The sequence below is a fragment of the Candoia aspera genome, chromosome 7, assembly GCF_035149785.1.
Source record: "Candoia aspera isolate rCanAsp1 chromosome 7, rCanAsp1.hap2, whole genome shotgun sequence".
Taxonomy (NCBI): Eukaryota; Metazoa; Chordata; class Lepidosauria; order Squamata; family Boidae; genus Candoia; species Candoia aspera.
This window is the reverse complement of record NC_086159.1, coordinates 27438902-27463644: the sequence shown is the minus strand read 5'-3', so window position 1 is coordinate 27463644 and position 24743 is coordinate 27438902. Positions and strand designations below refer to the sequence as shown.

The 24743-nt window shown below is 39.9% G+C and overlaps 1 protein-coding gene across 1 annotated transcript; it reads left to right on the top strand.

Annotated features, from left to right (window-relative positions):
* Nucleotides 1–4956: 4956 nt before the first annotated feature.
* Nucleotides 4957–18790, top strand: RAC2 (Rac family small GTPase 2). Its single transcript, XM_063309231.1, has 6 exons — nt 4957–5139; nt 10585–10656; nt 11782–11899; nt 13674–13736; nt 14743–14902; nt 18626–18790. The coding sequence occupies exons 1-6, from the start codon at nt 5105–5107 to the stop codon at nt 18754–18756; spliced, it is 579 nt and encodes a 192-aa protein (XP_063165301.1). The 5' UTR covers nt 4957–5104; the 3' UTR covers nt 18757–18790.
* Nucleotides 18791–24743: the final 5953 nt, after the last annotated feature.

Below are 24743 nucleotides of genomic sequence, written 5' to 3'. Positions count from 1 at the left end.
GTGTATTTTTTACTTTGGATGTTAGTAGTTTCAGACAACATAAGTAATGAGGGAACTTTACAGCTTTTATAAGTAGGTAGAGGCGGTGTAGTTCAGGCAACAGGAGTTTTCTTGCCTGTAATTGCAGTTGATTTTCTTTTCATGCTGGACACGAACACAAAGTATATTATACAAAGGTAATAAAAAAAATTTGTGATACCCAATGAAAAACAAGAGCAGAGGTAAATTTTGAAACTGTTATATCCATGCTACCAAAAAGACACTGTAGTCAAGCTCCTTGGATATATTCAGTTATAATTCCTGTTGTTTATACTCAAAGAAGAAATGACCATCTGGTTAAAAAGAAAAAAAAACAAAGAAAATCAGGAGTCTGCTAGCACCTTTTCAGACTAACAAATTTTATTAAAAAGCATAAGCTGTCATTTTAGCTATGAGAAAGCATCTGATTTTTGGCTACTGTAGACTAAGAACAGCTCTCCTCCTACAATTTCCTGAATGGTTAAAAAACAAAGACATTCAAACAAATTGAACAAGCAAACTACTAATAAAACAGCACCATTAAATTTATGGAGCATGACTACAATTCTACAGACAGTTACCTGGAAATAAGCTCCATTTAACTCCGTGGGGCTTACATTTGACTGCAGAAATGTTTAACTTGTAAAATATAGTGAGTTTTAACAAAAGATCTTTGGCAAGCTCAGATGCAACCTTTAGCTTTTAATTAAAAATGCAAGCAATCTTTTAAATAACTGTTATAAACTAAAGCAATAGCAGTTATGTTGGCGGAGGAAAAAAAAGGCAATACCTTTATTTGGCCAACACTATAGTGGGTCACCATTAGGCAAATTGCTTAATACCCAAACACAGAGAGATAAGTGTGTGGCATGGTGGTGGGGAATGAATGACCTATGCCAACTCAACTGATGGATGAAAAAGAGAACTTATCAAAGCTGAGGAAAAAGGAGACAACTACTTTATTATTTTCTTTGTTCACTGATTATTTTAAGGGTAATATCATAAACTGCGGTAAAACTTGAAAGCCTCATTATCACCCCTTCTTTTGGCAAAGCACAGGGAGCCCATGAATGCTACTGGTGTTCTACCAGATGATAGCATCACTCATCTTAAAGAAAAGTCCTGCAGTTGTGTTGCCCTGCATTCCTGCTGTTTTTTTTAAATCACAGAAATTCTAATCCTTTAAAATATCCAAGAATATAGAAAAGTATTGACATCCAACCAAAAAGCAAACAGCAAAAATAGCTCAATAGTCAGCCACTTTTTTTTTTATCCCGCCTTTATTATTTTTATAAATAATTCAAGGTAGGGAACTTACCTAATACTTCTTCCTCCTACTATTTTCCCCACAACAACAACCCTGTGAGGTGGGTTGGGCTGAGAGAGAGTGACTGGCCCAAAGTCACCCAGCTGGCTTTCATGCCTAAGGCAGGACTAGAACTCTCAGTCTCCTGGTTTCTAGCCCGTTGCCTGAACCACAAGACCAAACTGGTGCACATTTCACAAGTGCAGTGCCCCCACAACTGCTTTTAGCAGTTTGAATTTTCTTTTCCAGGAGATTGGAGCCTAGATGGAGCAAGACTCCCTTTTCAGAGCCTGGAGTTTGCTGAGATTTACACAGTGAGCACTGAGCACAGGCACAGCAAAATATATAATCTACCATTGAATCCTGTAGATGGTGAAAGGAAAAACAATTTTTTGCCTTTTTCCTGGCAATAACATTTGATTTCAACCTTGATCCAAGGCAGTGGGTAGGCCAGAAAAAGGGCTGAAGTGGTGTCTGTATGATAAAAGATATATAATAGCTAAAATGTATTGCCTATTGAGAGCAGACTTAAAGATTGCAAGGCAGAAATCTTTAGAGGGCCAGAGAACTGCAAACTGAAGCATACATAGAACAGGAAGACAGATTGAGGGTAATTTAGCAATTTCCTTTTGTGCTGTATAATAATTGTTGTGTTGCTACAATATCTTCTTCTGATAGCTCAAGAACACAGCAAAAAGCAATGTCACTCTCAGAACATCTGAGGATACAGCTCATCTGCCCTTCTGCAGGGGCAAAATTACCTTCCCGTAGCTCTGTGGCCAACACATGATCAAATGATAACCTGTAGTTTTCTTCCATAATTACTTGGTATGATAAGAGGAAACTGCCATAATTAATCATGTGATAATTTGATGTTAGCAGGGCAGATTCATGGCTAATGAAAGTAGTTATTTAAATGATCTAACGATATAGCTTCAATTATCATATTAATAATTCATTCCCTTAGTTAATATACCCATTTGCCTTTGATGGAGTATAGTTCAGGCATAATCTCTTCTCAGGTGTTCTGTATGATCTAGTACTGCAAACAAGGGCACATATAGTTACTAAGGAGAGGGGAATCATCAAATTCTCTCTGGGGAGATGGGTGGGAAGATACTGTAACACAAAAAGGAAGAAGCATGGTGCAACTTTTTGGGGAGGGTGTGCCTTCAAGTCATTGTTGACTCCTGATAACTGCCTGGACAAGTCCCTGCAGTTTTTGGAAGTGGTTTGCCATTGCCTCCTTCCTAGGGTTGAGAGAGAGTGACTGGCCTAAGGTCACCCAGCTGGCTTCATGCCGAAGGTGAGAGTAGAACTCACAGCTTCCCGGCTTCTAGCCTTATGCCTTCTCCACTACACCAAACTGGCTTGTTTTGAATTACAACCTCTACAATTCATTGCAATCAGCCACATTGGATGGGTCTGATAGGAGATAAAATCTCAAAATCTGAAGAGTACCAAGTTATTCACTCTTAGAAAGTGAAAAAAGAAGTGGAATCTGACGTGATTGTAGTGAAGGTGTTAAACACAGAACATGTTTGCTGGAGATCCCATCTAAACCAAAGATGTTTATTGTGTGTTTCTTTTTTTCCTTTTTTTGCTTGTTGATGTCCTTGCTTATGATACTTATGATGAGTATATTTCATTTATTGTGATGGCATTCTAAGGTATTGCGGGAGGGAGTTACAGCTCACTAATGCAAAGAGGCATTCTCTGTAATTCTGTAACAGCAACCAAGTAAGCATGTGCAAATATCATCATTTGCTCATATTCTGAATCTGTGATTCAGTAGTATACCCAGCATATCTGACACCATTTGTTACCCCTGCCTCCTCCATCACCAAAGCCAGTTTGGTGTAGTGGGTAAAGGCACCAGGCTAGAAACCGGGAGACCGTGAGTTCTAGTCTGCCTTAGGCACAAAGCCAGCTGGGTGACCTTGGCCAGTCATTCTCCTTCAGCCCTAGGAAGAAGGAACTAGCAAGCCATTTCTGAAAAAAAATGCTGCCAAGAAAACTGTAGGGGGCAGTAGCCAGGAGTCAAAACTGGCTTGAAGATACAATTATTTTCCTCTGTTGCTGCCATGCTACTCACCTCCAAAAAAGATTATCAACATGCTGGCAGCAGCAACCCACCCACCTCTAGCCTCCTTATTGTCTTCAGCAGCATTCCCCTTATTGCCTGCCACACCCCACACCCCCGGCACACCATCGCTGTGATCTATTCTGCTTCAAGTAGTTACAGTATATTTTGTGTAATGATTTACTTAGTTTCACTAACTGCACCATCTCCACTCTACTAACATGACATCCAGTCCAGGTGGAAGTTTGTATTGATATCCATAGCTCAGAAGAAAACTACCACATGTATCGTTAGACTCCAATCTTCTCTTACTGGAATGAAATTTCATAGCACTGTCATGCCTCTCTTGGAGAATTCCCCACCTAAAAAAAGGAAGGAAGCTGAAGACCAAGCCCAGGAAGAACATGCAGACTCACATCTTCTAGTAGGTGAGCCAAGTGATACTGTGAAAAACAGCAACAGAGGATGAATTTAATAGAGCCTGCAGGTTAGTGCAGGTCATCAGGCAGAGCACCTGCTTGAAACAGAGGGTTTGCACAACTAGAGACGCACCTGAGGCTTACTAGCAGCAGTAGCACATGGGGACATGCTGCAAGACTCATCATATAAGCATCACTTTCAAGTACTTCACCCTGCAACAAATATATTTGGCTCCAATGCTCAGCCCATGCTCTAATTCAGTATCCTCAGTTCTTGGACCTTCCAATTTCTCAGTATTTCAGGCCATCTGTCCTGCTTTATCTATAATTAATTAATTTGATAAATTGGACTGCATTTCTTCCTTTCTTTCTGTGACGCAAGACTTCATATGCTCGCTTCTGTAAGAGTTTTATTGCTGCCTTCAGCCATAAATGTAGCCTGTAAAGAGTTAAATGTTTATCTTCTATTGGCAAAGTTTATACATATGAATATTATATGAAGAAGGTAAGTCATGACTTGTGGAACTGTTCAGCTTGCATGTCATTATAATATGTTTCAGTTTGCGTTACATTTTGTGAGGTTGGGAACCATGAATTCTGCATGTGTGGGGTTGGTTTAGATGTGCAAGGACATCCAAAACATTCCACAATATTCTCTGTGGATGTCTAAGTCTCTGGAGAGTCAAACAAGATGTTCTTAAAGATTACTCCTAAAATGAAGACAACAGGGTCCTCTGTTTTCAACATACACATGCTTTGTTTTGCACTAGATCAATATGGCTTCGCTCTGTCTCCCTCTCTCTGCAGTGACATGAAGCCTAACAATTCCCCAGCAAGGCATCTTCTCTTCAGCTGAAGTACTTGGAAAGAGAAAAGGCCCTCCTTCTCTGAGCATCTCCCTTCTTCACCTTCTCCATCTGCTGCTCTGGGTAGTCTTTGCTGGGGAGAAGATTCAGAGCGACCTTTTTCCCTACTGTCCAAACTGGGGAGTCACAGATGAGAGGAAATGCTGAACCATCTGGGATAGACGAGAGTTCTGCCTTTCAAATGGCATGTGTGCCCCTCCCCAGCAAACACTCAAAGCTGCCTGGTAGAGGAAGGGACTAGTGGGCGTGCTGAGAAATATTCTCTCTCTTCCCCTTCCTCCTTAACCCACAACCTGCTGTTAATTCAGCTACAGTTTTGACATAACTGTAGAAGACTTTCCACCATCATTTGTTGAGCTGCTTCGTTGCTCAAGAGGTTTCCTGAACTCCACGGCGCTGCTAGGCCAGAGACATGCAAGCCATCAAATGTGTGGTGGTAGGAGATGGGTATGTACCACTCAGCTGAGGGGCAAGGGATTGCTGAGTAGGGGTGGATCTTCCTTTTTTCCTTGGCTGCCCCTCTGACAAAATGTATGCATCCTTGCTTCTTCTTGATCTCCATCTTTCTTTTAGAGAGAGATCATGCAAACCAGAGAAGGAATTATTATTTGTTTCCTGGGCAATATGGATGAGAAAGTAATGCTTTCGTTGTTCACAAATGTTGCATTAAAAAAAGCCACCCTGGATAGTACATATACTGTATATTTACAATTGTTAGATAGAGTTTGCTCATAAGAGAAATTATTGATTGTGGAGTTGCCTACCTGAGAACTTGTTAGTTATCAAATAGTGCATGGCCCCTTTCTTTAAGTACTTTTAGGCAGAACTTCCCCAGCCTGCTGCTCTCCAGATTGGGATTGCAACTCGCAGAATTTCCAGTCAGTTTGATCAAAGGCCTAATGCATTTGAAGAGCAACAACTTGGGGAAATCTGATCTAATTAGTTTCATTTTGGGGGCTGAATGCTGCAAGCCTGGAATAATGTAACTATCTTTCAAATGATTTAAAATGGAGAGACGGGCCTTATATTCATGCCTTTCTGCCTAAGTTGTGTTTTTACTGTACCAAGGGCCTTGATAAAGAAGAGCAACATTTCATGGCTTTTTTTTTTTTTTTGCTTACGAAACTGGTAAAATCTTTGTTTCTATGAAGCCTCATAAAACTAAGATTAAAGCAATTTCTTAGGAAGTGCTTGTCATCCCAGAAGGTCTACTTGGAGTGATCATCATTTTTAGATGTCATTTTTGAACTAGGGGCCAGGCTCAAAAGCAAACTGTAGTCTCTGAAGAATGCCATCTAATAAGACAGCTGTTGATTCAGAAGGAGAAAAGGGGAGACCATATAAGACAGACTGGTTTTTAGGATTGCCATGAGGTTACATTTAGGATAGAGCTGGAGTCAGTCCCTTTGCCAGCTAGAACGCTTTCTCAGAGTATCTACTTGTTGGAGGAGAGTAGCCATAATCAGATGCCAGTATGACATCTGCACAAGGTACAAGAAATCAGCAAACAAAAGAGTCTGTGTGTGTGTGTGTGTGTGTGTGTGAGAGAGAGAGAGAGAGAGGTTGATTGATTCTTGGAGTAGGTTATGACATATAATAATGTATTAAGAACATTTCCAGTACAAAGAAACTTAGCAGCAGATATAAACTTCACCTCCTTCCTGAAAATTTGTTCCTGATGACTCAAGAACTTATTTTTTCCATGATTTGAAGGCAGCTGAAAAAAAAATTGGGTGGCCTACATGTAAAGACTGCTCCTATGTCCATTAACTCAGATGACAAGTTCTACTAAATTTAGTTTGGGACTTCCTATTAATTGTGCACTGAACTGCAGCCTCAGCTTCTTGCGTTTTGGAGGGTGTTGAGCACAAATCTGCTAAGAACAGCACCATCTACACTTTGGAGGAGAAGGGACGCTTGTCTTGAAGGAAATTCAGCCTGTTCCCTTCCTCCTGGGATTTCTTGAAATTATGTCACCCGAGTCAATACAGACAAAGGGACGTTTCTAGCTTCTGCTTTCACCAATGCCTTTTCTTTTGCCGTGACCTCAGTGAGGAAGTTTCTTAGAAGTGTTTAATGTCTGTGACTTTAGAAAACAAGCAGGAAGAAGTTGTGGGTGGGGTCATATCTCTGTTGTTCAGGTTTGATTTTCTCTAGTTAAAAAGACCATGTACTTAAATGCTCCTGCAAATGAGAATTACACCAGCCTTTCCAAATCAAATGCAACTCTGATCATTCTATGCTGGCTGGGGATTTGAGAAATTATAGAGCACATTCAACTGGAAGGCTTCCTGTTGGAATCAGCAACACTGGGCTTGATGGCTCAATGGCCTGGCATGATGGCTGTATTCACAAGATACACTAAGCCACAGTTTAACCAATCATATGTTAATCTAGTATGTTGTGTGAACCTGTCTATATAATTAGATAATGGTTCACACAACATGCACCCAGAAAATTGGGTTAAATAAATGTACCTTGTGAACACAGAGTTCTGAATGATATTCTGATGGTGAAATCTCAGTGCCTGAAATTGGTGTTGTCCTTTTTGACCTGACAGCAACTGTTGATATGCTCAATCACCAGATATTCTTGTCTAGGATATGATCCTTGGGCATCACTGGTTGAACACTTGATTGGGTCAAGTCTTTTTTGCCTTCTCACTTTTGGTTTTTTTTCCCAGTGCTGCATGCTGGATCATTGTCCTTGGAATTTTCCATTATAGTGGGTTTCCCTCAGGGATCAATTCTGCATCCTATTTTGTTCACCTATTATAACCTTCTCTTCAGTGCCCTGATTCATGATCAGGGTTTTCAATATCACACCAATATTGTGCCCATGGTTCTCAGGTCTATCAGCCTGCCTGACTAGGTTTTCATCCTAGGTGTCCTCCCATTGTCAAGTTGAACAGGGACAAAACAAAGATGGTTGGGCTTTGGCCTGGTTGTCCTTCCCAGCCTTTATTGTCTTCTTCCTTATTTGTCTTCAGGGCTCCAGGTTATACCAGTTTTCTCTACCTGAAGCCTTAGAGTCTTGATTGATAATAGTTGACCCATTTATTAATCTTAGAGCAAATTTCTAGTTGATGAGCATTTATAGGCATTTGGTGGCTTTATTGATGCTTGCCTCAGTTGTTTCATTCTTGGACTAATGCAACAGACCCCTAGCAAGTGCTTCCAGTTCCTCTCTCTGTCCTGTGATCTTAGTCCAAAACAGTATTTTTGGATTGTTCTGGGCCTTTGATGCTAACCTCATGTTTTGCTACACCATATGTCACTTTACTTGCTCCCTATTTGACCAAGAGCTGAGTTTAAAATACTGGGGCTGTTTTTTTGAGCTTTCTGGTCTCAGGCCCTCCAGCACCTGCTCTTATCCTATAATCCCATCCATTCTTTCTGTTCCTTTGTGCAGGGCTTTCTTTCTCTTTCACACTCTAGGATCACTATACCCAGGATCTCTATCTGGGCATTCTGGGATGGGCCCCATGATTCTACAGTCAGCTCCCTCTTCCTATCTGTGAATGCTGGATGGCTTTTAAAAAGTCTTTTTATTTGATTTGTGGGTTAGTATAAGTTTGGTTATTCTACCTTAATCTTTTGCTGTTCCTAGAGTAAATTTGTATAAATTAATATTGCAATTCTTGATGCCTAGAGTTGTTCTGGTTATTGAGAAAGGATGGATGGGTAGATGGGTGGATAGATAAGCAGGCAGGCAGGCAGGTAGACACATGGTTTTGGCTGTATTGTAGGTTATTGTTAATATGTCTTGTACTGGATGGCTGTTTAAATTTGAAATATTTGTTCAGTTGCTTATTATGTTCTAAGCATTATTTTTATTGGATAAAATGTTTGTAATTACTGTATTTCCTTGACTCATACCATACCTTGGTGCAGGTGCATATTATTATTATTATTATTATTATTATTATTACTCTCATGTACCTTCTAATGTTCATGTAGGAACAAAATGAGTACAGCCTTCAAAGCCAATTCCAATTATTGATTAGAAAAGCTACAAATATTTCAGCTGAATCCCAAGGAGGATTATCTAGATAAAAACTCCACAGATGCCATTCCATTATATTTTTAATTAAGAGAGCTCAGGATGGACACCTAAGAACAGTTTTTCCAACCTGATGCCTTCCCAAGATGATACACAAATCACTTTTGTCGTCTCTCACCACGGGGCAAGATGAATGTCTTACAAGATTAAAAAAAAACAAAATCTTTACAGCCAAGCTGCTGACTAGAAATGCATACAGCTTTCCTTCCTATTTCAAAGGTATTGTCTAGGCCAGAGTTTCTCAACTTTGGCAATTTTAAGATGTGCGGACTTCCACTCCCAGAATTCCCCAGCCAGCATAGCTGGGAGTGGAAGTCCATACATCTTAAAGTTGCCAAGGTTGAGAAACTCTGGTCTAGACCATGGGGCTGGTGGGAAAGACACTCTAAACTTCAAGTTCAATTGGATTATCCTATTTGCCCAAAATAGGAACCATCCAAACAGACACAATCATGCTCAACTTCACATGCCTTTTTGTGGCCTCTGGTCTGACCTCATCTTTCACCAGTTTTTCAGAAAGGCCTCTGAACATGGACGAAAGTTATGCATTGAACAGGGTGTGAGAAAAGAGTGCTTCTGCATACTTGGTCTTAGCATGGCTCCCACTACAATGTAGAAAAGTCATATAACAATATGCAATTGTGCAGACCAGCTTTCATCTGTCTTTTTTTAATACAAATTTTATTGAAATTTTTACAAAGAACATAAAAACTAACACAAACTAATAGAAAGTAGAACGAAGCAAGAAAGAAGCCTCCAATTTCCTTTGCAGCAAATATAAGTACAATTACAAAATTATCTCTTCTTCTATGTTTATAAAAAAGCTCGCTTTTTTCTATTATCCATTTTTTTTTCTAACCATCAAAACCACAAGTCATAAGTGCATTTTGTTCCATTTCATGCAAAAAGCCTATAAGGGATTTCCAGTCAGCCATAAATGTAGATAATTGTCTTTTCTATGACCAAGGAAGTTAAATTTAACCATCTCTTCAAGTTCCATCATCTTCACCAACCATTCCTCCATTGCAGATAGTGCCAAACCTTTCCATTTTTGAGCACATAATAGTCTCGCTGCCATTGTCATATACAAAAACAAAGCTCCATAACTTTTTCCTAGTTGCCCTAGCTTTCATCCATCTGATATCTTCCAGGTGTGTTGGACCACAACTGTGATTATCTGAAGTAAGCATGGTCGGAAATGATGGGAGCTACAGGCAACCACGTCTCAAGTGTGCCAGAGAAGGCTGGCTTAAGCAACTGGCATTTTTTTTAAACTAAGGGGAGGACAGGGAAGCTGCAACTTGCTTCTGGTTCCTTCCTGATCCTGATGAGTGTCGTCACTAGCACCTAACCATGATACAAACATGCCCTGGCAATTTCCTTTTTTCTGTATGTCCTCTGGAAGTTGCCTTCATCTCATCTTCATCCATTCTTAAGAGAGCTTAAAGTTGCCCTTACCTACATCTTGCAGATCTGAAGTCATGCTTCCACCCCTCCATTTTATTTCTGATGTGACACTCTGGGGTATATATTAAAAAGGAGAAGAAGAGAGCAAGGCATTTTCAGTAATGGCTAACGCACTGTGCAGTAGTGTGTAAGCCATTATCCATTATCAAAAATACCTTGCTAGATCCATAGGTCCTCTTCATTACTTGTGATTTATAGCAGATTTAAAATGTTTGATTTGTGGACACCATTATAATAGTCCTGTGCAAATCATTTCACTAGGAACTTCATTCATAAGCAAAGAATCCCTCTAAATCTACTCTTGAAGCATATTTTTAAAAAGAACTGCAGTTATATGCCTTTTTTTTTCTCCTTTTCCTTCAGAGCTGTAGGTAAAACTTGTCTCCTGATCAGCTATACCACCAATGCCTTCCCAGGAGAATATATTCCTACTGTGTGAGTATTCTAAGGGCAGTCTGAGGTTGTTGGATTTGAGAGAATTGGATCAGACTAGGATTCCTGTTTTTCAAAGGAAATGTAACTTTGCTGTGTAAATAATATCAGCTACAACATAAGGTCAAGTTCCCATGAAACAAGGGCATTCTGCATTATAATATTCCTAGATGGGAATGCTAAGGAAAACAAATGCATTTGACTGAGGAAAGATTTGTACCTATTCTATGCATTCTGGTGATAGGATGATAGATCAGCCTTAACTAACTTGGTGCTCATCGAATATATTAGGATCACGGCTTCTAGAACAGGAACTGTCACTCCCAACACATCTAGGAAAGGTGATGGCAAAGGGACATAGCTTCCTTTTGGGGTTGTACCCTCAATATTATCTAATGTACTGATTTAATGTAGAATTAGGCTTCCCATCTTATGTAAAGGATTGGTCTAGTGCCAGTTTAATTGTACATTGCAGGGAACTATTGCTTGAGAAGGGAAAGAACTAAAAACATGATGCATAAGCACTCATCCGATTTGAAATGGTACATTGTAAGCATCAGCAGACTCAAAGCATCCATTTTCCCAAAGACAACTTGTCCTGCTCCTTTTTCGAGCCTTCCAGAAAGGATAGGGGTGTAAAAAAGTCAAGATGGTAGTCACAACAATGCAATCCAAGCCCTGTTTCTTATGTGCAACATGTATAAAAAAGGACCAGGATTTTGATTGAACAGTTGTGGCCACCAACTTGACTTTTTTGATTCCCTCCTTGCAGACATCCATGCCTTCCAGACTGCTTGCTAGCACCCCAGAAAATCTTTTGCCTCATACTTGCACCAAGGGTCCATGCCCAAAGAAAGCACCAAGATGTAGCCACCCTCTGTTTTCCAAGAATGCCTCTGGGGCCTCCTGCTGCTCCTGAAGGTGCCCGTGGGATTTAGAGAATCCCATCTTCCCATTTAATGTTTACAAAATAAAGTCAAGTGAGCCATAGAATCTGGTGGTACCAAAAGAAATACCTGTTAGCACCCTGGAGAGAACCGTAACTTCTCTCCTGAGTTAGGATTTCAGCCTAGTAAGGAGCAAGATCCCTCTCCCTCATGTCACTATAAACTTTGATATTTATTACAGCTTTGATAACTACTCTGCTAATGTGATGGTTGATAGCAAACCTGTGAACCTGGGACTATGGGATACAGCTGGCCAGGAGGACTATGACCGCTTGAGGCCTCTCTCCTATCCACAGACTGTGAGTCATGCATTTTCTCTGAAGCAGTGGCTGGTTGCTTAGGGCTATCGGATATGGACTACAAAAATCCAGACCATGACTAAATGGCTTCAAAGAGCCACAGTTCTCCTATCTAGTGGACATCCAGATTTTATTTGGTAGCCTTACTTAACTCAACTCTGAAGAGCTTTGTGCCATATTCCTTGTTAAGCAAGCACATGGCAGCTTCTACCTAACCTTGGCTGATCTCCAAAAAAAAAAACTATCTAGGATTAGACCTAGTTAGCATTTTGATGAGATACCATCAAGAAATCCTTAGACTATAGACTAGAGTGGAGATTTTTAAAAGCATCCTGAAAGAAGTCAATGGCAATGAGCTAGATCCACATCATCACCAGCAGTCAACATTATATAAAAGAAGGGTTATCATATCTGGGCTGCAAAAATCCTAATTACATTGGATGGTGGCAGTGCAACTAATTGTAATATCATGTAACATTTATTACAGCCAAAAGAACAGAATGTTTAATAGTTTTACCCATCTGACCCAGGACCCTAGAGAACCTTTTCCCTAATTTTTAAGATGGAAATAAGACTATCTTTACATTCTTTAAGGAGGTCCTTCAATATCCCTGGACAAATCCTCAAGCATCTCCACCTGATAATAAGTACTGTATAGCATGAAATATAACCCTCAAATGGGGAAGGTGATGATGACATAAAGAAAGCATCTAATCAAGATTATTCTGAGTTGACCTTGATTAGATGAGGTAGCTAATCTTTTTCAGCCGGTGGGCGTACCTGTAAACTTGTTAGGGGCGCTTGTAGAAAATGGCCACCACTGGGGCATGCCTCATCATAAGATGGGTGCTTCAACAAAGCACTAAGCTATAGCCCATCTCCATTGTTATTTTCTAAGAATGCCTTACAAGTTTACAAGAGGTATTCTTGTAAACTAAGGTGATATGAGCTGGCACTTTGCTTTTTGGTGTCCTAGCTTCTGATTTTTTAAAATTAAAATATTAAAAAAAAATCAGGTACAAAGACTCCTGAGATCAGAATAAACATGTAAAGCATGGTGTTGTGGAACTCCTCTAGGTCTCTCCTACCATCTCCTGAAAACTAAGAGGCAGTTAAAGTGACAAGTCCTCAAGAAATCTGTCCTTTATGCTGCTATTTTTACTGGAATGACACAGCTACCGTTCTGTCTTAGGTGAAAGTTCCTTTGCAGAAACTGAGTTATTAATGTAAGAAATAATAATTCTGTCATGTCTATATAATACTTCTATGTTTTGTGTATGGTTGACACTGTTTCTTTGGTTCAAAAGTCCATTGTTTTCAGTAAAGCATTTCCATGAGATTCAAAACTCCTTAGTTGCATCATGTCATAATTTTGAAAATCAACAAAAATCACTGGATTTAGTAATTATACACACACACAGACACACACACACACAGAGTATATATACAGAGAGAGAGAGAGAGAGAGAGTCAACTCAAGACAGCGAACATACCTATTACTTCTGCCTTCTATTTTCCCCACAACTGAATATACTGCTCCATGGGTTATAATGTCCTTTTCTATTTCTGTCTCTTTATTGTTAGTTGGTACAAAGTTAATAATGATAATGTAACCTACAGGGTTGTGAGAGTTACAGAGACACTCTGTAAAATGCTTTAAGTGCTTGAGCAACATATATATTTGGTACATTCTGCTTCACAATGTGACATTTTTTTCTGGCTGGACCAAACTCTCACATGATTTTTCACATGTCTCTGAATTTTCTGGCTACAGGATGTCTTTCTCATCTGCTTCTCTCTCGTCAGCCCTGCATCTTATGAAAATGTTCGTGCTAAGGTGAGATCATCTGGGGTTCCATGTAGTATGTGTGCAGAGCAAGAGAGGCTGGGCCAGACTCAGTCTTGGTATCAGCTGCAGCATGAAAAATATATATTAAGAGTAAAATATTTGGATCCCAATATAATGCATAAATTGGACTAATATCAAAGACTTCATTGAAAGTTTTGAATGAAGACTCCTAACTTTTCTCATGACTGTGTTGGATTTCCCATATTGGCTGGAAATTCTGGCAGTTGAAGTCCAGTAAATCTGGAGGATGTATTGGATGAAGGCTGTTGTACATCAACATAACTCTTCAAATCCATCAGTGGTTGCATCATACTCTACAAACAAAGTTAAGCAATACCAGGGAACCTGGCTAGGCAGAGCTGCCTGCCTTCTTTGCAACAGTTCTGGTTTGTCTGGATCCTTCTTAAAAGGGTCTGGGGATTAGGCAAGCCCTTCATTGTGAATTTGTCTTTTTTATGATTGGAGTTGGGTTTGTTTTCAGATGCCATTACTTTTGTTTTCCATAAACAAAAGTTGTCAGGTTTTAACCCTGTGTGTGCCTCCCAGAGTTGCAGTTGTGAGGTGGGCAGCTATATAAATTGATCTAATAAATATATAAAATAAATAACTATGATACCCAGTATTGAAAAAAATACTTCAGTAGAACTATTATTTCCCAAGATATGGAAATTATACTTCTGGCTATGTAACCCAAAGTTGCATTTGCTATTTATTACGTTTATACCCCACCACAATCAGAATCAACTGGTTTAGCAGCTATGTTATATGCTGTGACTTTTATTCAGCTTGTTATCAACTGCTATCTATTTCCTATGTATTACTGTATTATTACAAACATTTATATCCCGTCCAACACCTGGGCATTTGATTTCTAGTCCTTATCTAAGAAGGCTGTATTGGTGCAAATGGCCCATCTGGTTTCTCTTGTACCATCCCCCTGTCCTGCATCACAATTTTTTGTGACATTCCAGTCAAACCTTAAACTTTCTTTTAGTGGTTCCCGGAAGTACGACATCACTGCCCTAGCACTCCCATGATCCTGGTGGGCACGAAGCTGGATCTCCGGGATGACAAGGATACTATTGAGAAGCTGAAGGAAAAGAAGTTGGCCCCTATTACATACCCACAAGGTCTTGCCCTAGCCAAAGAGATTGGTATGTGACTCTGCAGGGAGGGAAAAGTTTGCTAGTTTCATTTATGCCAGTTCAATTGTGAATTCCCATGTCTCTTGAACCAATCAAATGCAGACAGACATCCATATCCATTCTGTAGGCTAGGTACAAGTTAGACTGGGAAAATTATGCCATATCTTCTAGCCTTTCTTCTTTTCTTTGGCTTGTTTATTTTGCCGAAGTAGGAACTCAACAGGAGAAGCTACCTGCACTTTAGCCTTTAGTGACACTACAGAAACTAACTCTGGTGCCATGTGCAGAGCCCTGTGGAGATATAAGGGCTAGAAAGCAGCTGGGAAATTCAGAAAGGCAAATGCATGTAAATATGATCTACCTAGCACACAAACCCTCTTTTTTGATGGGACAGTGCCCTTTCCCCACTGTTGAGTCGAAGTCCTGTTCATTTATCCTTGAACTGTCAGAAAATATACAGCCATAAAAATTGGCATTCCCATTCTAGTACCTATCCTGCTTTTATTGCCTCTGTTCCCAATCATTTTATTTGGTTGTTTTATTTAAAGCATTTATATGGCTGCCTGAGTCAGACTATGTGACTCTGGGCAGCATAGAAAAAGGGATCATTATCAGTCACCTGACTCCCTTCTGGGATTTTAAACACCTTGAGGCTGCCCTTTCACATAGGAGAGCAATGGGCAAAATACTACTATTTACAGTCAAGGACAACTTTATTTATTTATTTTATTTATCCAATTTGTCCCTGCCCATCTTCTCCCATTGGGGGACTCTGGGCGGTTTACAGTAATCAATTAAAACAATAATAATACAATGAATAAAATATACAATATAAAATTACAGCAATAAATAATATAAAGAAGATTAAAAAATAAGAAGTCCAAGTGGCAAAAGAATCTAAAACAGTCCAAGTGTGGAAGGAATGATCTATGGCAGCCATCCCCATGTAGATCTATTCCCCTCTCTGCCCCAAGTGAGGTGGCAGAAGCAGGTCTTCAGACTCCTCCGAAAGGCCAGGAACGATGGGGCCAATCTCACCTCCGGGGGCAGCATGTTCCACAGGGCGGGCGCCACTGCAGAGAAGGCCCGCTTCCTGGACCCTGCCAAACGAAGTTGTCTTAGAGACGGGGTCCACAGCATGCCCTCTCTGCACGATCGGGTGGGATGGGCTGATGTAATGGGGAAGAGGTGGTCCCTCAGGTAACTTAAGTTTGTCTCAGTCACATCTGGGGATGAGTTGAAAGCAATGTCTTGGGAAGATGGCAGAAGAAAGTTGTCACCAGGGCATGCTTGGAAGGCCCTTTAGAAGACTGAATATTTTGACTTCACATTAAGATCCACCTGGAAAAAATGTTTTTGTGTGGACAGGGGAAAACCACCCAAACCAAATTAGGATTTCTGCCATTTATTATTTTTCTGCAAAATATTTACGATCTGTCAGGTATTGCACATATACAAACCACAATATTATGATCAGATGAAAAGTTCATGCATAGGAGACACAGTGCATCTGTGATATCTGAAAAAAGGTGCATTTCATGTTATGTTCTATGCTGAGACTGCCCAAGCATGGCATAGAGGCACTTGCAGACCTACAAAACCTTTGACACCCTCAGATCCTCTCCAGATAGCTGAATTATAATTTTTAGTGAAATTATATATTCCTGTCCTGTCCTGACCTCCTCTTCTTCTTTATCCTGGACTCATCCACTTTTTGGTGTGTGACCCCCAGCACACCTCTAAAGTGCATAGTGTGTGGTCCTTGGCTCATCCCAGATCTATGCATCTTATTTATTAGATTATTTGTTGTATTTCAATTAGGGCTATGACTACCAAATCTGTATTAAAAAAGAGCTCGAGTCTGTCTGGACAGGTCCAGTTGAATTCCCCAAGGCAGGTCCTGTAGGGTTATCTGGAACAAGTTTGATTCTGTGACTCCCAAGGAACTGGAGAGGGTTCTGCAGTCTGTCAGCTCAGCCACCTGTTTGTTAGATCCAGGAGGTGACCTTTGGTGGAGCCTATGCAGTGGTGTCTGCTTCCCTGAAAGAGGGTGTGGTCCTCTCTGCCTTGAAGGAGGCTATGGGGCACCCTCCCCTTAAGAGGCCCAGCAGTATGGGACCATTTTCATCCAGCATTGGATTAAAGCATTTCAATTCATTAAATCAAAAGCACAGTTCAGATAAGGAGGGCAGTAGTATTAGCTGTACGTTGCGTTAAAATGATAAGGGAATAAAGTCTTTCTAAGATAACTCTAACTTTAGCTGCTCCAAGGATATACTTTTGCTCCCCAACAGAGGGCTGCTCAAGTATTTTGTTTGGTTCACATTTTAATGGGCCAGCCAGTTCTGAACCATTATGCAAATCAGAAAGCGGTTATCTCTCCAATTTCACACTTTTCCTAATTATATGATCCAGTACCACTTCAGAAAAATACAAAAATGCATGTATAAATGTGTATTTTGAGAATTTAAAAAGTAGAAAGAATTGTTGAAGAAAGTACACTAAGAAATGTGTATTGAAATGCACTTTTTTCTATATCTAAAAATAAGATGTATGTGGCCATTTGATAGGAAAAAAACATGGCCATAAAAATCATTTGTCCATTCCTGTGAATACACTAGAAAACATATGTCCAAGCCTGCTTAGATCTTGGTAGTAGAACTTCGCTGGTTTGTGAGCAAAGGCAACAGTGAACCATCTGTATGGGTTAAGGTAGCATCAGACTTCTTGCAGAGCTAAGATAAAGATTAGGGCTTTAACTTTGAATATCAGAACTGTGATATCTGTCCCCTCCTCTTCTCAACTTTTCTCTTATCCGGAACTTGCCTTCTATCAGTTGAAATAATGTTGAACCACAACTTCCTTTTCCTGTCCTGTGTGCTGGGACATACCAGCAGAAGCTGAAAGTCTGTTCTTTTTCTGAAGGTTCTTTAACAGTGCAGGCACTCATGTTTTCTGAAAAAAAAAAGAGCTATCTTCCCCTTTTCACTACCACCCCAAGATCTACTGTAAGTAGACGGTAATTGGGAGACACAGGCAGAGTGAGAGAGGAGAATGATTCAGTGCCTTAGATGGTAATTTTGAAAAAAGCTGTTCTTTGGGACAGCGGCTCTCTCTTGTTCTCTCCTGTAAAAGATGTCCTATTGGGTGGATTTAGGATTGCTACCTTTCAACAAAATAACAAAACTTGGCTTTTCCCATGATCTGCCTGCTAATTTAGAATCTGCATATGCAATATCAGAAACGTGGCTTGTACTAATTGATGCTGGACATCCATTATTTATTTTCTTACTGTATCACATCAAAGACATACAGTTTTATCACATAAAAATACAAGCTGTAGAGCAACAGCAAGCGAAATTTTTGTGTTCATGTATTCCTTGTGGATGCCCACAGCCATCTGGTTGGCTGAGTGGTAAAGCATCTACTTAACATGCAGAAGGTTCTTGATTTAGTCTTTGGCCTCCCAGTTAGGGATGATCAACGCTTCAGCCTGAAACGCTGGAGATAGTCGGTGCAAACAATACTGAGATAGATTCTTGAATGGTTAGAGTCTACATAAGGCATCTTCCTATGACAGGACTTTGGTCTGATCCAGTTAGCCTCCTTATATTCTTACGTGCCTAACTAGTGGTGCCGTCTATACTGATGTCAGATCTGATATCAGGACAAATGAGGGAAATTCCTCCATTTCCGCCTCTTCCTCAGAGAGAGAGCTTTTTCTGTTTGCAGATGCAGTGAAGTACCTTGAATGTTCAGCACTCACCCAGCGTGGCCTGAAAACAGTGTTTGATGAGGCCATTCGAGCAGTTCTCTGTCCACAACCCACAAAGACAAAGAAAAGGGGGTGCAATATCCTTTAGCGGTAAGTATCAAAAGGCTCTCTGCTTGTGCTTTCATCCAGAATTGATCAATACCAGCATGATTCCTTAGCACAGAACTTTAGAATGATGGAAAGTTTATAATGTGCTATTTTTGTGATTCTAGCATGAAAAAAGTATATGGTTCCATCAATTTGCTGTGGAAAAGCTACTGTGATTTAATGACCCAGACATCTGAAAACTCATTCCTCCAAACTTTACAAAGGACCGATGTGCATGACAAGGTTGGATGATATAAACTTGAGCCTAGAACAAAGGACTCAGTATAGTTTGACATGTGATTTTAAAAAGCCCATGTGCTTCACTGCACACATAATCCACACATCAGCTTTACAACACAGTGCTCTGCAGATGGGTTGCATTACAACTCATCGTGGTAGACTCACTACCTTTGATCAAGGATTGCCAATGAAGCAATGGATGGTAGTTGACACACAGAGATGTACCGCTGGGCATAAACGGCCTTTCTAAGTTCACTCAATTTATGGTCAGTAAAGTTGTTAAGGGTGATTTTTCCAGATCTCTCCAGGGAAGAGGAAACAACTTCTCTTTAGACTTCCCCTTAGTGATGATAGGCACGTTGCTATTGCAAAAGTCCCCATGGAGAAATTGTCTTGTGATATATTTCCTCTGGATTTAACTGAAGCATGGAATATTAGAGAAGCTGCAGATCACTGGAGAGATTATTGTATAATGAACAACAAGACCTTTATATATAGACATATGTTCACCTTGGCTACCTTTTCAGTAAATAAATGCAGAAATATTATGGGGGATTTTAGGTAGGTTTTATGTATATGGTTGGTCTAAGACTAATAAAACTTCTGTTATGCTATGTTATATTGTACTCATGAAACTGTCTCTAAGACACTGTAAAGAAAAAGTGTCTCTTCTTCTTTCAGAGAGTTTCCAAAGCAAGTACTTTTTTATTAAATCAAATGAGACCAATTGGGAAAAAAAGTGCAGGAAAATCCCTCTGTTTAGCACTAGGCAGATGTGTACAACAGAATATTTTTGGCAAGAGCAGAAAGTATATTTGTGCTTGAGTACAAGACCAGCAGGGAGTAAAGCCTGGAACACAACTCAGCACACCGGAATTGGGGGAGGGAAGAAATTGGAGCCCTTTCTCTCATTTCACCTTGAATATTCAGTAGACATGTGAGGGGGAAGAGAACATTGTGCTGCTGTATCCCAGTATTTATCCATTTTATGGCAATGTGAAGGAGCCACACGAACATTCTGCACAAGCTCACTTTTCATAACAATGTTACTGAATGCTAATGCACCAATAAAGGTCATGAGCGTCTGCTCTATACAAGGACATCCTACAGCACAATGTTTTCATGCATAGGGCACTGTGCTCGAGATCCAGCTGCTCCATCTTTTCCATTTGCTTTTCCCACCCACTCACTCCCCAACCCTCAAATCCCACCCACATACCCCCCTTGGTTAGCATTGCATTGTTTCTGAGTATACTCCATCCTTATTGTACTGTTCTGGGACTTTTCCATTAGCTATATAAACTCGTTAAAAATATTTTTGTACTTCTGAAAACCCTGAGATTTTTCCAAGCCTGATGACAACATTTGTATTACAGTCCTCTTCAAGCAGGTCCTTATTGAGCAGCAGGATATTCACTACTGTATTCACCCTCAATAGCTAATTAAGTAGCCCATGTAGTTTTATGGGGCTGAAGCTAGAAGAGAATGCTTCCCAGGGCATCAGTACCACTACTTTGTGATTCAATTGTATAAAAGGGTATTGCTTTCCTAGAAGCCAGCCCTTGCTGAGTTTCTGGGCTAGTATTTGTGGTAGCACAATAGATTTTTGCCAAATGAAGATGGTTGATCTGTACACTTTCTTTCTTAAAAAACAAGGAACCAGTTGAATGATCCATCTAAGTTGTGAAAGTGGCCCTATGTCTGCCATTTTCTCCCCTGTTCCAAAGGAAACGTGGATCTTAAAGGCTGCCTGCACCTATGTACTGCTTCATAAAGGATGGAGAATATAACTCCATCCTTTTTCCCCGAATTGTTTTCCCCAAATTGGTCAACCCTCCAATGCCCCATCCATCATAGCCATAGCTAAGAACTCTGGGTGCTGAAGTCCACATATGAGAAGGAGCCCTGGGTTGCAGAAGATTGTCATATAGCTAACAGACTAGAGTAACACAATCTCTCTCTCTCTGTCTCTCTGATACAGAGTTTGGATTCTGATCCTTCACCCCACAGACCTTTCTCTGGACTTTGAAGAGGGGATGAAGAGAGACAACTGTAGCACCTGCTGGATTTTTAATCCCATTCTACTCTGAACAGCCCAGTGCTTCCACAACTAGCTATTTGTTCACTTAAAAAAAAATGAATGTGTACATTAATTCATTCTTATTAAGGTGCATTCCAGTATGAATTGCTTTTTTCCCCCTCTTGACCTAACTTGTGGTTATTGCTTAAAAAATAAAATGCAGTTATGGCAATACGTCCATTAGTGAATGGGGAAAGCACTATGAAGGCTTTTCAAAGGCTTCTTTGCCTTGCACATACAGTATACTTTGCAGGTCCAAACTGTTAATGACTCCTGTTGATCTGGGCTAATGGTTTTTAATGAATATTTTCATTTGCTTCCTGAATACATTCCCTAAATTTCCCCAATGCCAGTTTCTCTCTCAGTATGGATGTGTGTATGGGGGTACTTCTTAATTATTGATTTCCTCTCATTTTTTTCTTTTTTTGAATGGTAAACTAGTACCATAAATGAACTCTTCCATTACTATAAAAAGCAAAGAAGAATGTATGGTGTAAGGAAATAATTAATGTTTTTAGTTCCCAGTGAGAAGTTAAAATGTTATTGAGGTAATATTCAGCATTATCCCCATGCTCTGTTGACACGTACAGACCGTGAAAGACATTGCTTTTGAATAAATGTTATGGAATATAGGGAAAGACTTTGTTAAGTAAGGGCTGGGTAACACAGTAATAGATAATATGCTGTATGAACCTTCATTTTTTTTAAAGTCGTTGTTCTGAAAAAGCAAAACAGAAGAGCTCTAGCATGGGAGCGCCCTCATTTTCTGTAAATTATTCTCCTACATAACCTATCTGCTCCTACTGTTGATCACTGCATTGCAAATAAAATTCAATTAACATATAATAATAAACTATCTGTTCCTATTACCCATAACTTGTATGGGTGCTACTGCAGATACACATTTTCAGGGATGGGTTGTCAGATGCTGGCTGCTCTGCTACTTACTGAGCAGAATATTATGAGGACACAACTGATGAAGCTCATTCCTCATAGGTACAGAATGGAACTTTAGACTGGGTGCCATTACTGAGGAGTAATGTGCGCTTGGCAGACACTATGATAATTAGGGGATATGATCCCAATTCTTAGCACATAAGTTGTCACAGTCACTTTTCCATAATTTCACTATTGGGTTTCCCATTCTGTATTGTTCTTGTAGCCATTTTGGGATGTAACCTGGGCATTTAATGGTTTTGGAAGATGCTAATTTCTTGCTACATTTTGTTTTACCATTGGGTCTTCTGGGAAGGCTGGTTGTTTGCCTTCTACCTCCTTGACCAATGTCTGTAACCCTCCACCCATCCACCAAGTTGCACCCCAAATTTCTTCAGTCTTCTGACTATCAGGAAGCTTTTTAATGAGGTTCTGAGCTAAGCCAGGATACCTACATGTTGGTTGTGTTGCATCAGTTCTAGCCTAGAAGTGTAAATATTTGTTCATGTTAGACAAGTTGCATGGCAGAAACAATGTGACTTTTGACAATATATAATTGCATGGCAGCCTACTAGATGTGCAAGAACCATGTGAACAGGCCAAAATGAATGATATGATTAAGCCTACATTGGACATATCTTTGTGGTTTAGCAAATGGACACAGCTCCATACTTTGGAGCTGTGGATTTGCCTATGTTTCCATTTGTGCCAAAGATTTTGCCATTTTTTTACAATTCCCTTTTATGGAAGAGTCCAGTACACTGAAAACATTTCCTAAAGATACTATGCCATGTGCAGTATTGTTCTTAGCTATATTACAAAATATATCTCTTATGTTATAACATTTAGACCACCAAGACAATCTAATCTGATTGGGATGACTTTAGATCAATAGGCTCTGCACTGCTTTTTTCTAGAACCTCAAGGTCCTCCAACTGGAACCAGATGTGAAACTATGGCTTGAAGATGATATATTAGAGCATTCTGGCTGGGGAATTCTGGGAGTTGAGGTCCACACATTTTAAGTTGCCATGGTTGAGAAACACTGGCTTAGAGGACAATTGCCTGCTATAAACCATGAGCTTACAGTTACATTATTGGCATATTCAGGCACAAATCAACAACTGCATCATTATACTCCAAACTAGGAGGTAGAGGAAGATTGCTGCTATTGTTAAATTATTCTTAAACAATTAGGAGTCAGAAACTTTTTCAAACCATCCAGTTAGCTACTAACAAATCTTAATTTAACTTTGCCTTATCCTTGATATTAAGAAATACATTTTGGCCATTCTAAATAAGATCTATAAATCTGTCTTTCTGACATAAAACATATCAGAAACTAAATTAGTTTCACTGAGAAATTTCTGGTCTCAGCTTCCTCATTCACAGTAAGAATTCCTGACCTGCTACAATATATGTGATAAATAGATGGCTTATATGTGTGAGTGGGATGGTTAGTAAGAATCATTTCTGCAGGAAAGCAATCTTATTCTTTGTTTCTTATATGCCAGGTTGTTTTGCATCAGTGCACCCACAGCTCTCTCCTATCCAAGGAATGGTGCCAAAGAGGATAAATGGTTATATGTTACACAAGCCAATGGTTTTGGCAATTAGTAATCTGCATTACCAGGGACATTCTTAATTTAGGGTGAGACCCTTGCCTTTGTGAAAGTTTCCTCCTGCAGGAGTGCTTCTGGGCACCCACAAGGAATGGCGCAGATCTCTGCTGCTATTCCAATCTCTCTGTTTGCACTAATCTGCAAGCAAGAAGCAGAGACAGAAATGGAATGCTGGAAAGAGCAAGGAGGAGACAGGATGAGTCACCTATCAAGACTAATAGCCTATGGGTTGCTAAAATAAAACTGATGAGAGCTGTCCTTATGGTGCAATAGAATTGGCAGCTGTTGGCACCTCTCTAACTGGATATGGTAGGAAAGGGGCATGGCATTAAATGATGGTCAGTAAGATACATTCTTGAACATCTTCCCATAGGCACCATTTTCTCATAGCTTTGTTGCCACAGATTTCATCACATGAGACAAAGTTCAGAGCAACAGATGTAATCAAGAAGACACTACCCTCACCCAGATAAAGGAACACAGTGGTATGGAAGAAGCCCCTTCTGACTCTCAAAAAACCATAGCAGAAAATTATACATATAAGGCATTTTACAGATTAACTGCAGCAATGGGCTTAATGCCAATTCTTCCTCAGTACCAGCTTGGATGCCATGCCTAACCTGCTGTGGCAAATAGAATATGTTTGATATGGATAGGTTCTTTTTCATGTGAATGAAATGAGAGAAGGGCCTATAATTCAGTGGTCAATTACATGTTTGGCATGCAAAAAGTCACTGGCTGAATCTTCAGGATCTCCAGTGAAAGATGAGGAAGCCCCCTGCCTGAAAATCTGGAGACTTGCTGCCCAGATGATTCTGAGCCAGAGGGGCCTATACTATATCCTCTTCTTGTAAAGCTGGACATAAACCAATTATCCCCAAAATACAATAACGTTGGATTCAGACATCATGTTCAGCTATGGATTACTTAACTATGATTTTATGAACAAGCCACAATTATCCTAAGCTCCAGGGAGTATTCTCATCCTACGACCTTTTTCTCATCCTACGGCAATTAAAAAGAAAAAAAGATGGGAAGGAAAAATAGTGTTAAAACCATATCTGATTACAGTTTTAGATGGAATGGGGGAATAGACTGGTTGTAGAGATT

Excerpts from the sequence above, each read along its gene's own strand:
- RAC2 (XM_063309231.1), top strand. The coding sequence starts at position 5,105 with ATGCAAGCCATCAAATGTGTGGTGGTAGGAGATGG. Across the intron at positions 5,140-10,584 it reads TGTGTGGTGGTAGGAGATGG|AGCTGTAGGTAAAACTTGTC; the intron begins GTATGTACCACT and ends CTTTTCCTTCAG. Across the intron at positions 10,657-11,781 it reads GGAGAATATATTCCTACTGT|CTTTGATAACTACTCTGCTA; the intron begins GTGAGTATTCTA and ends TATTTATTACAG.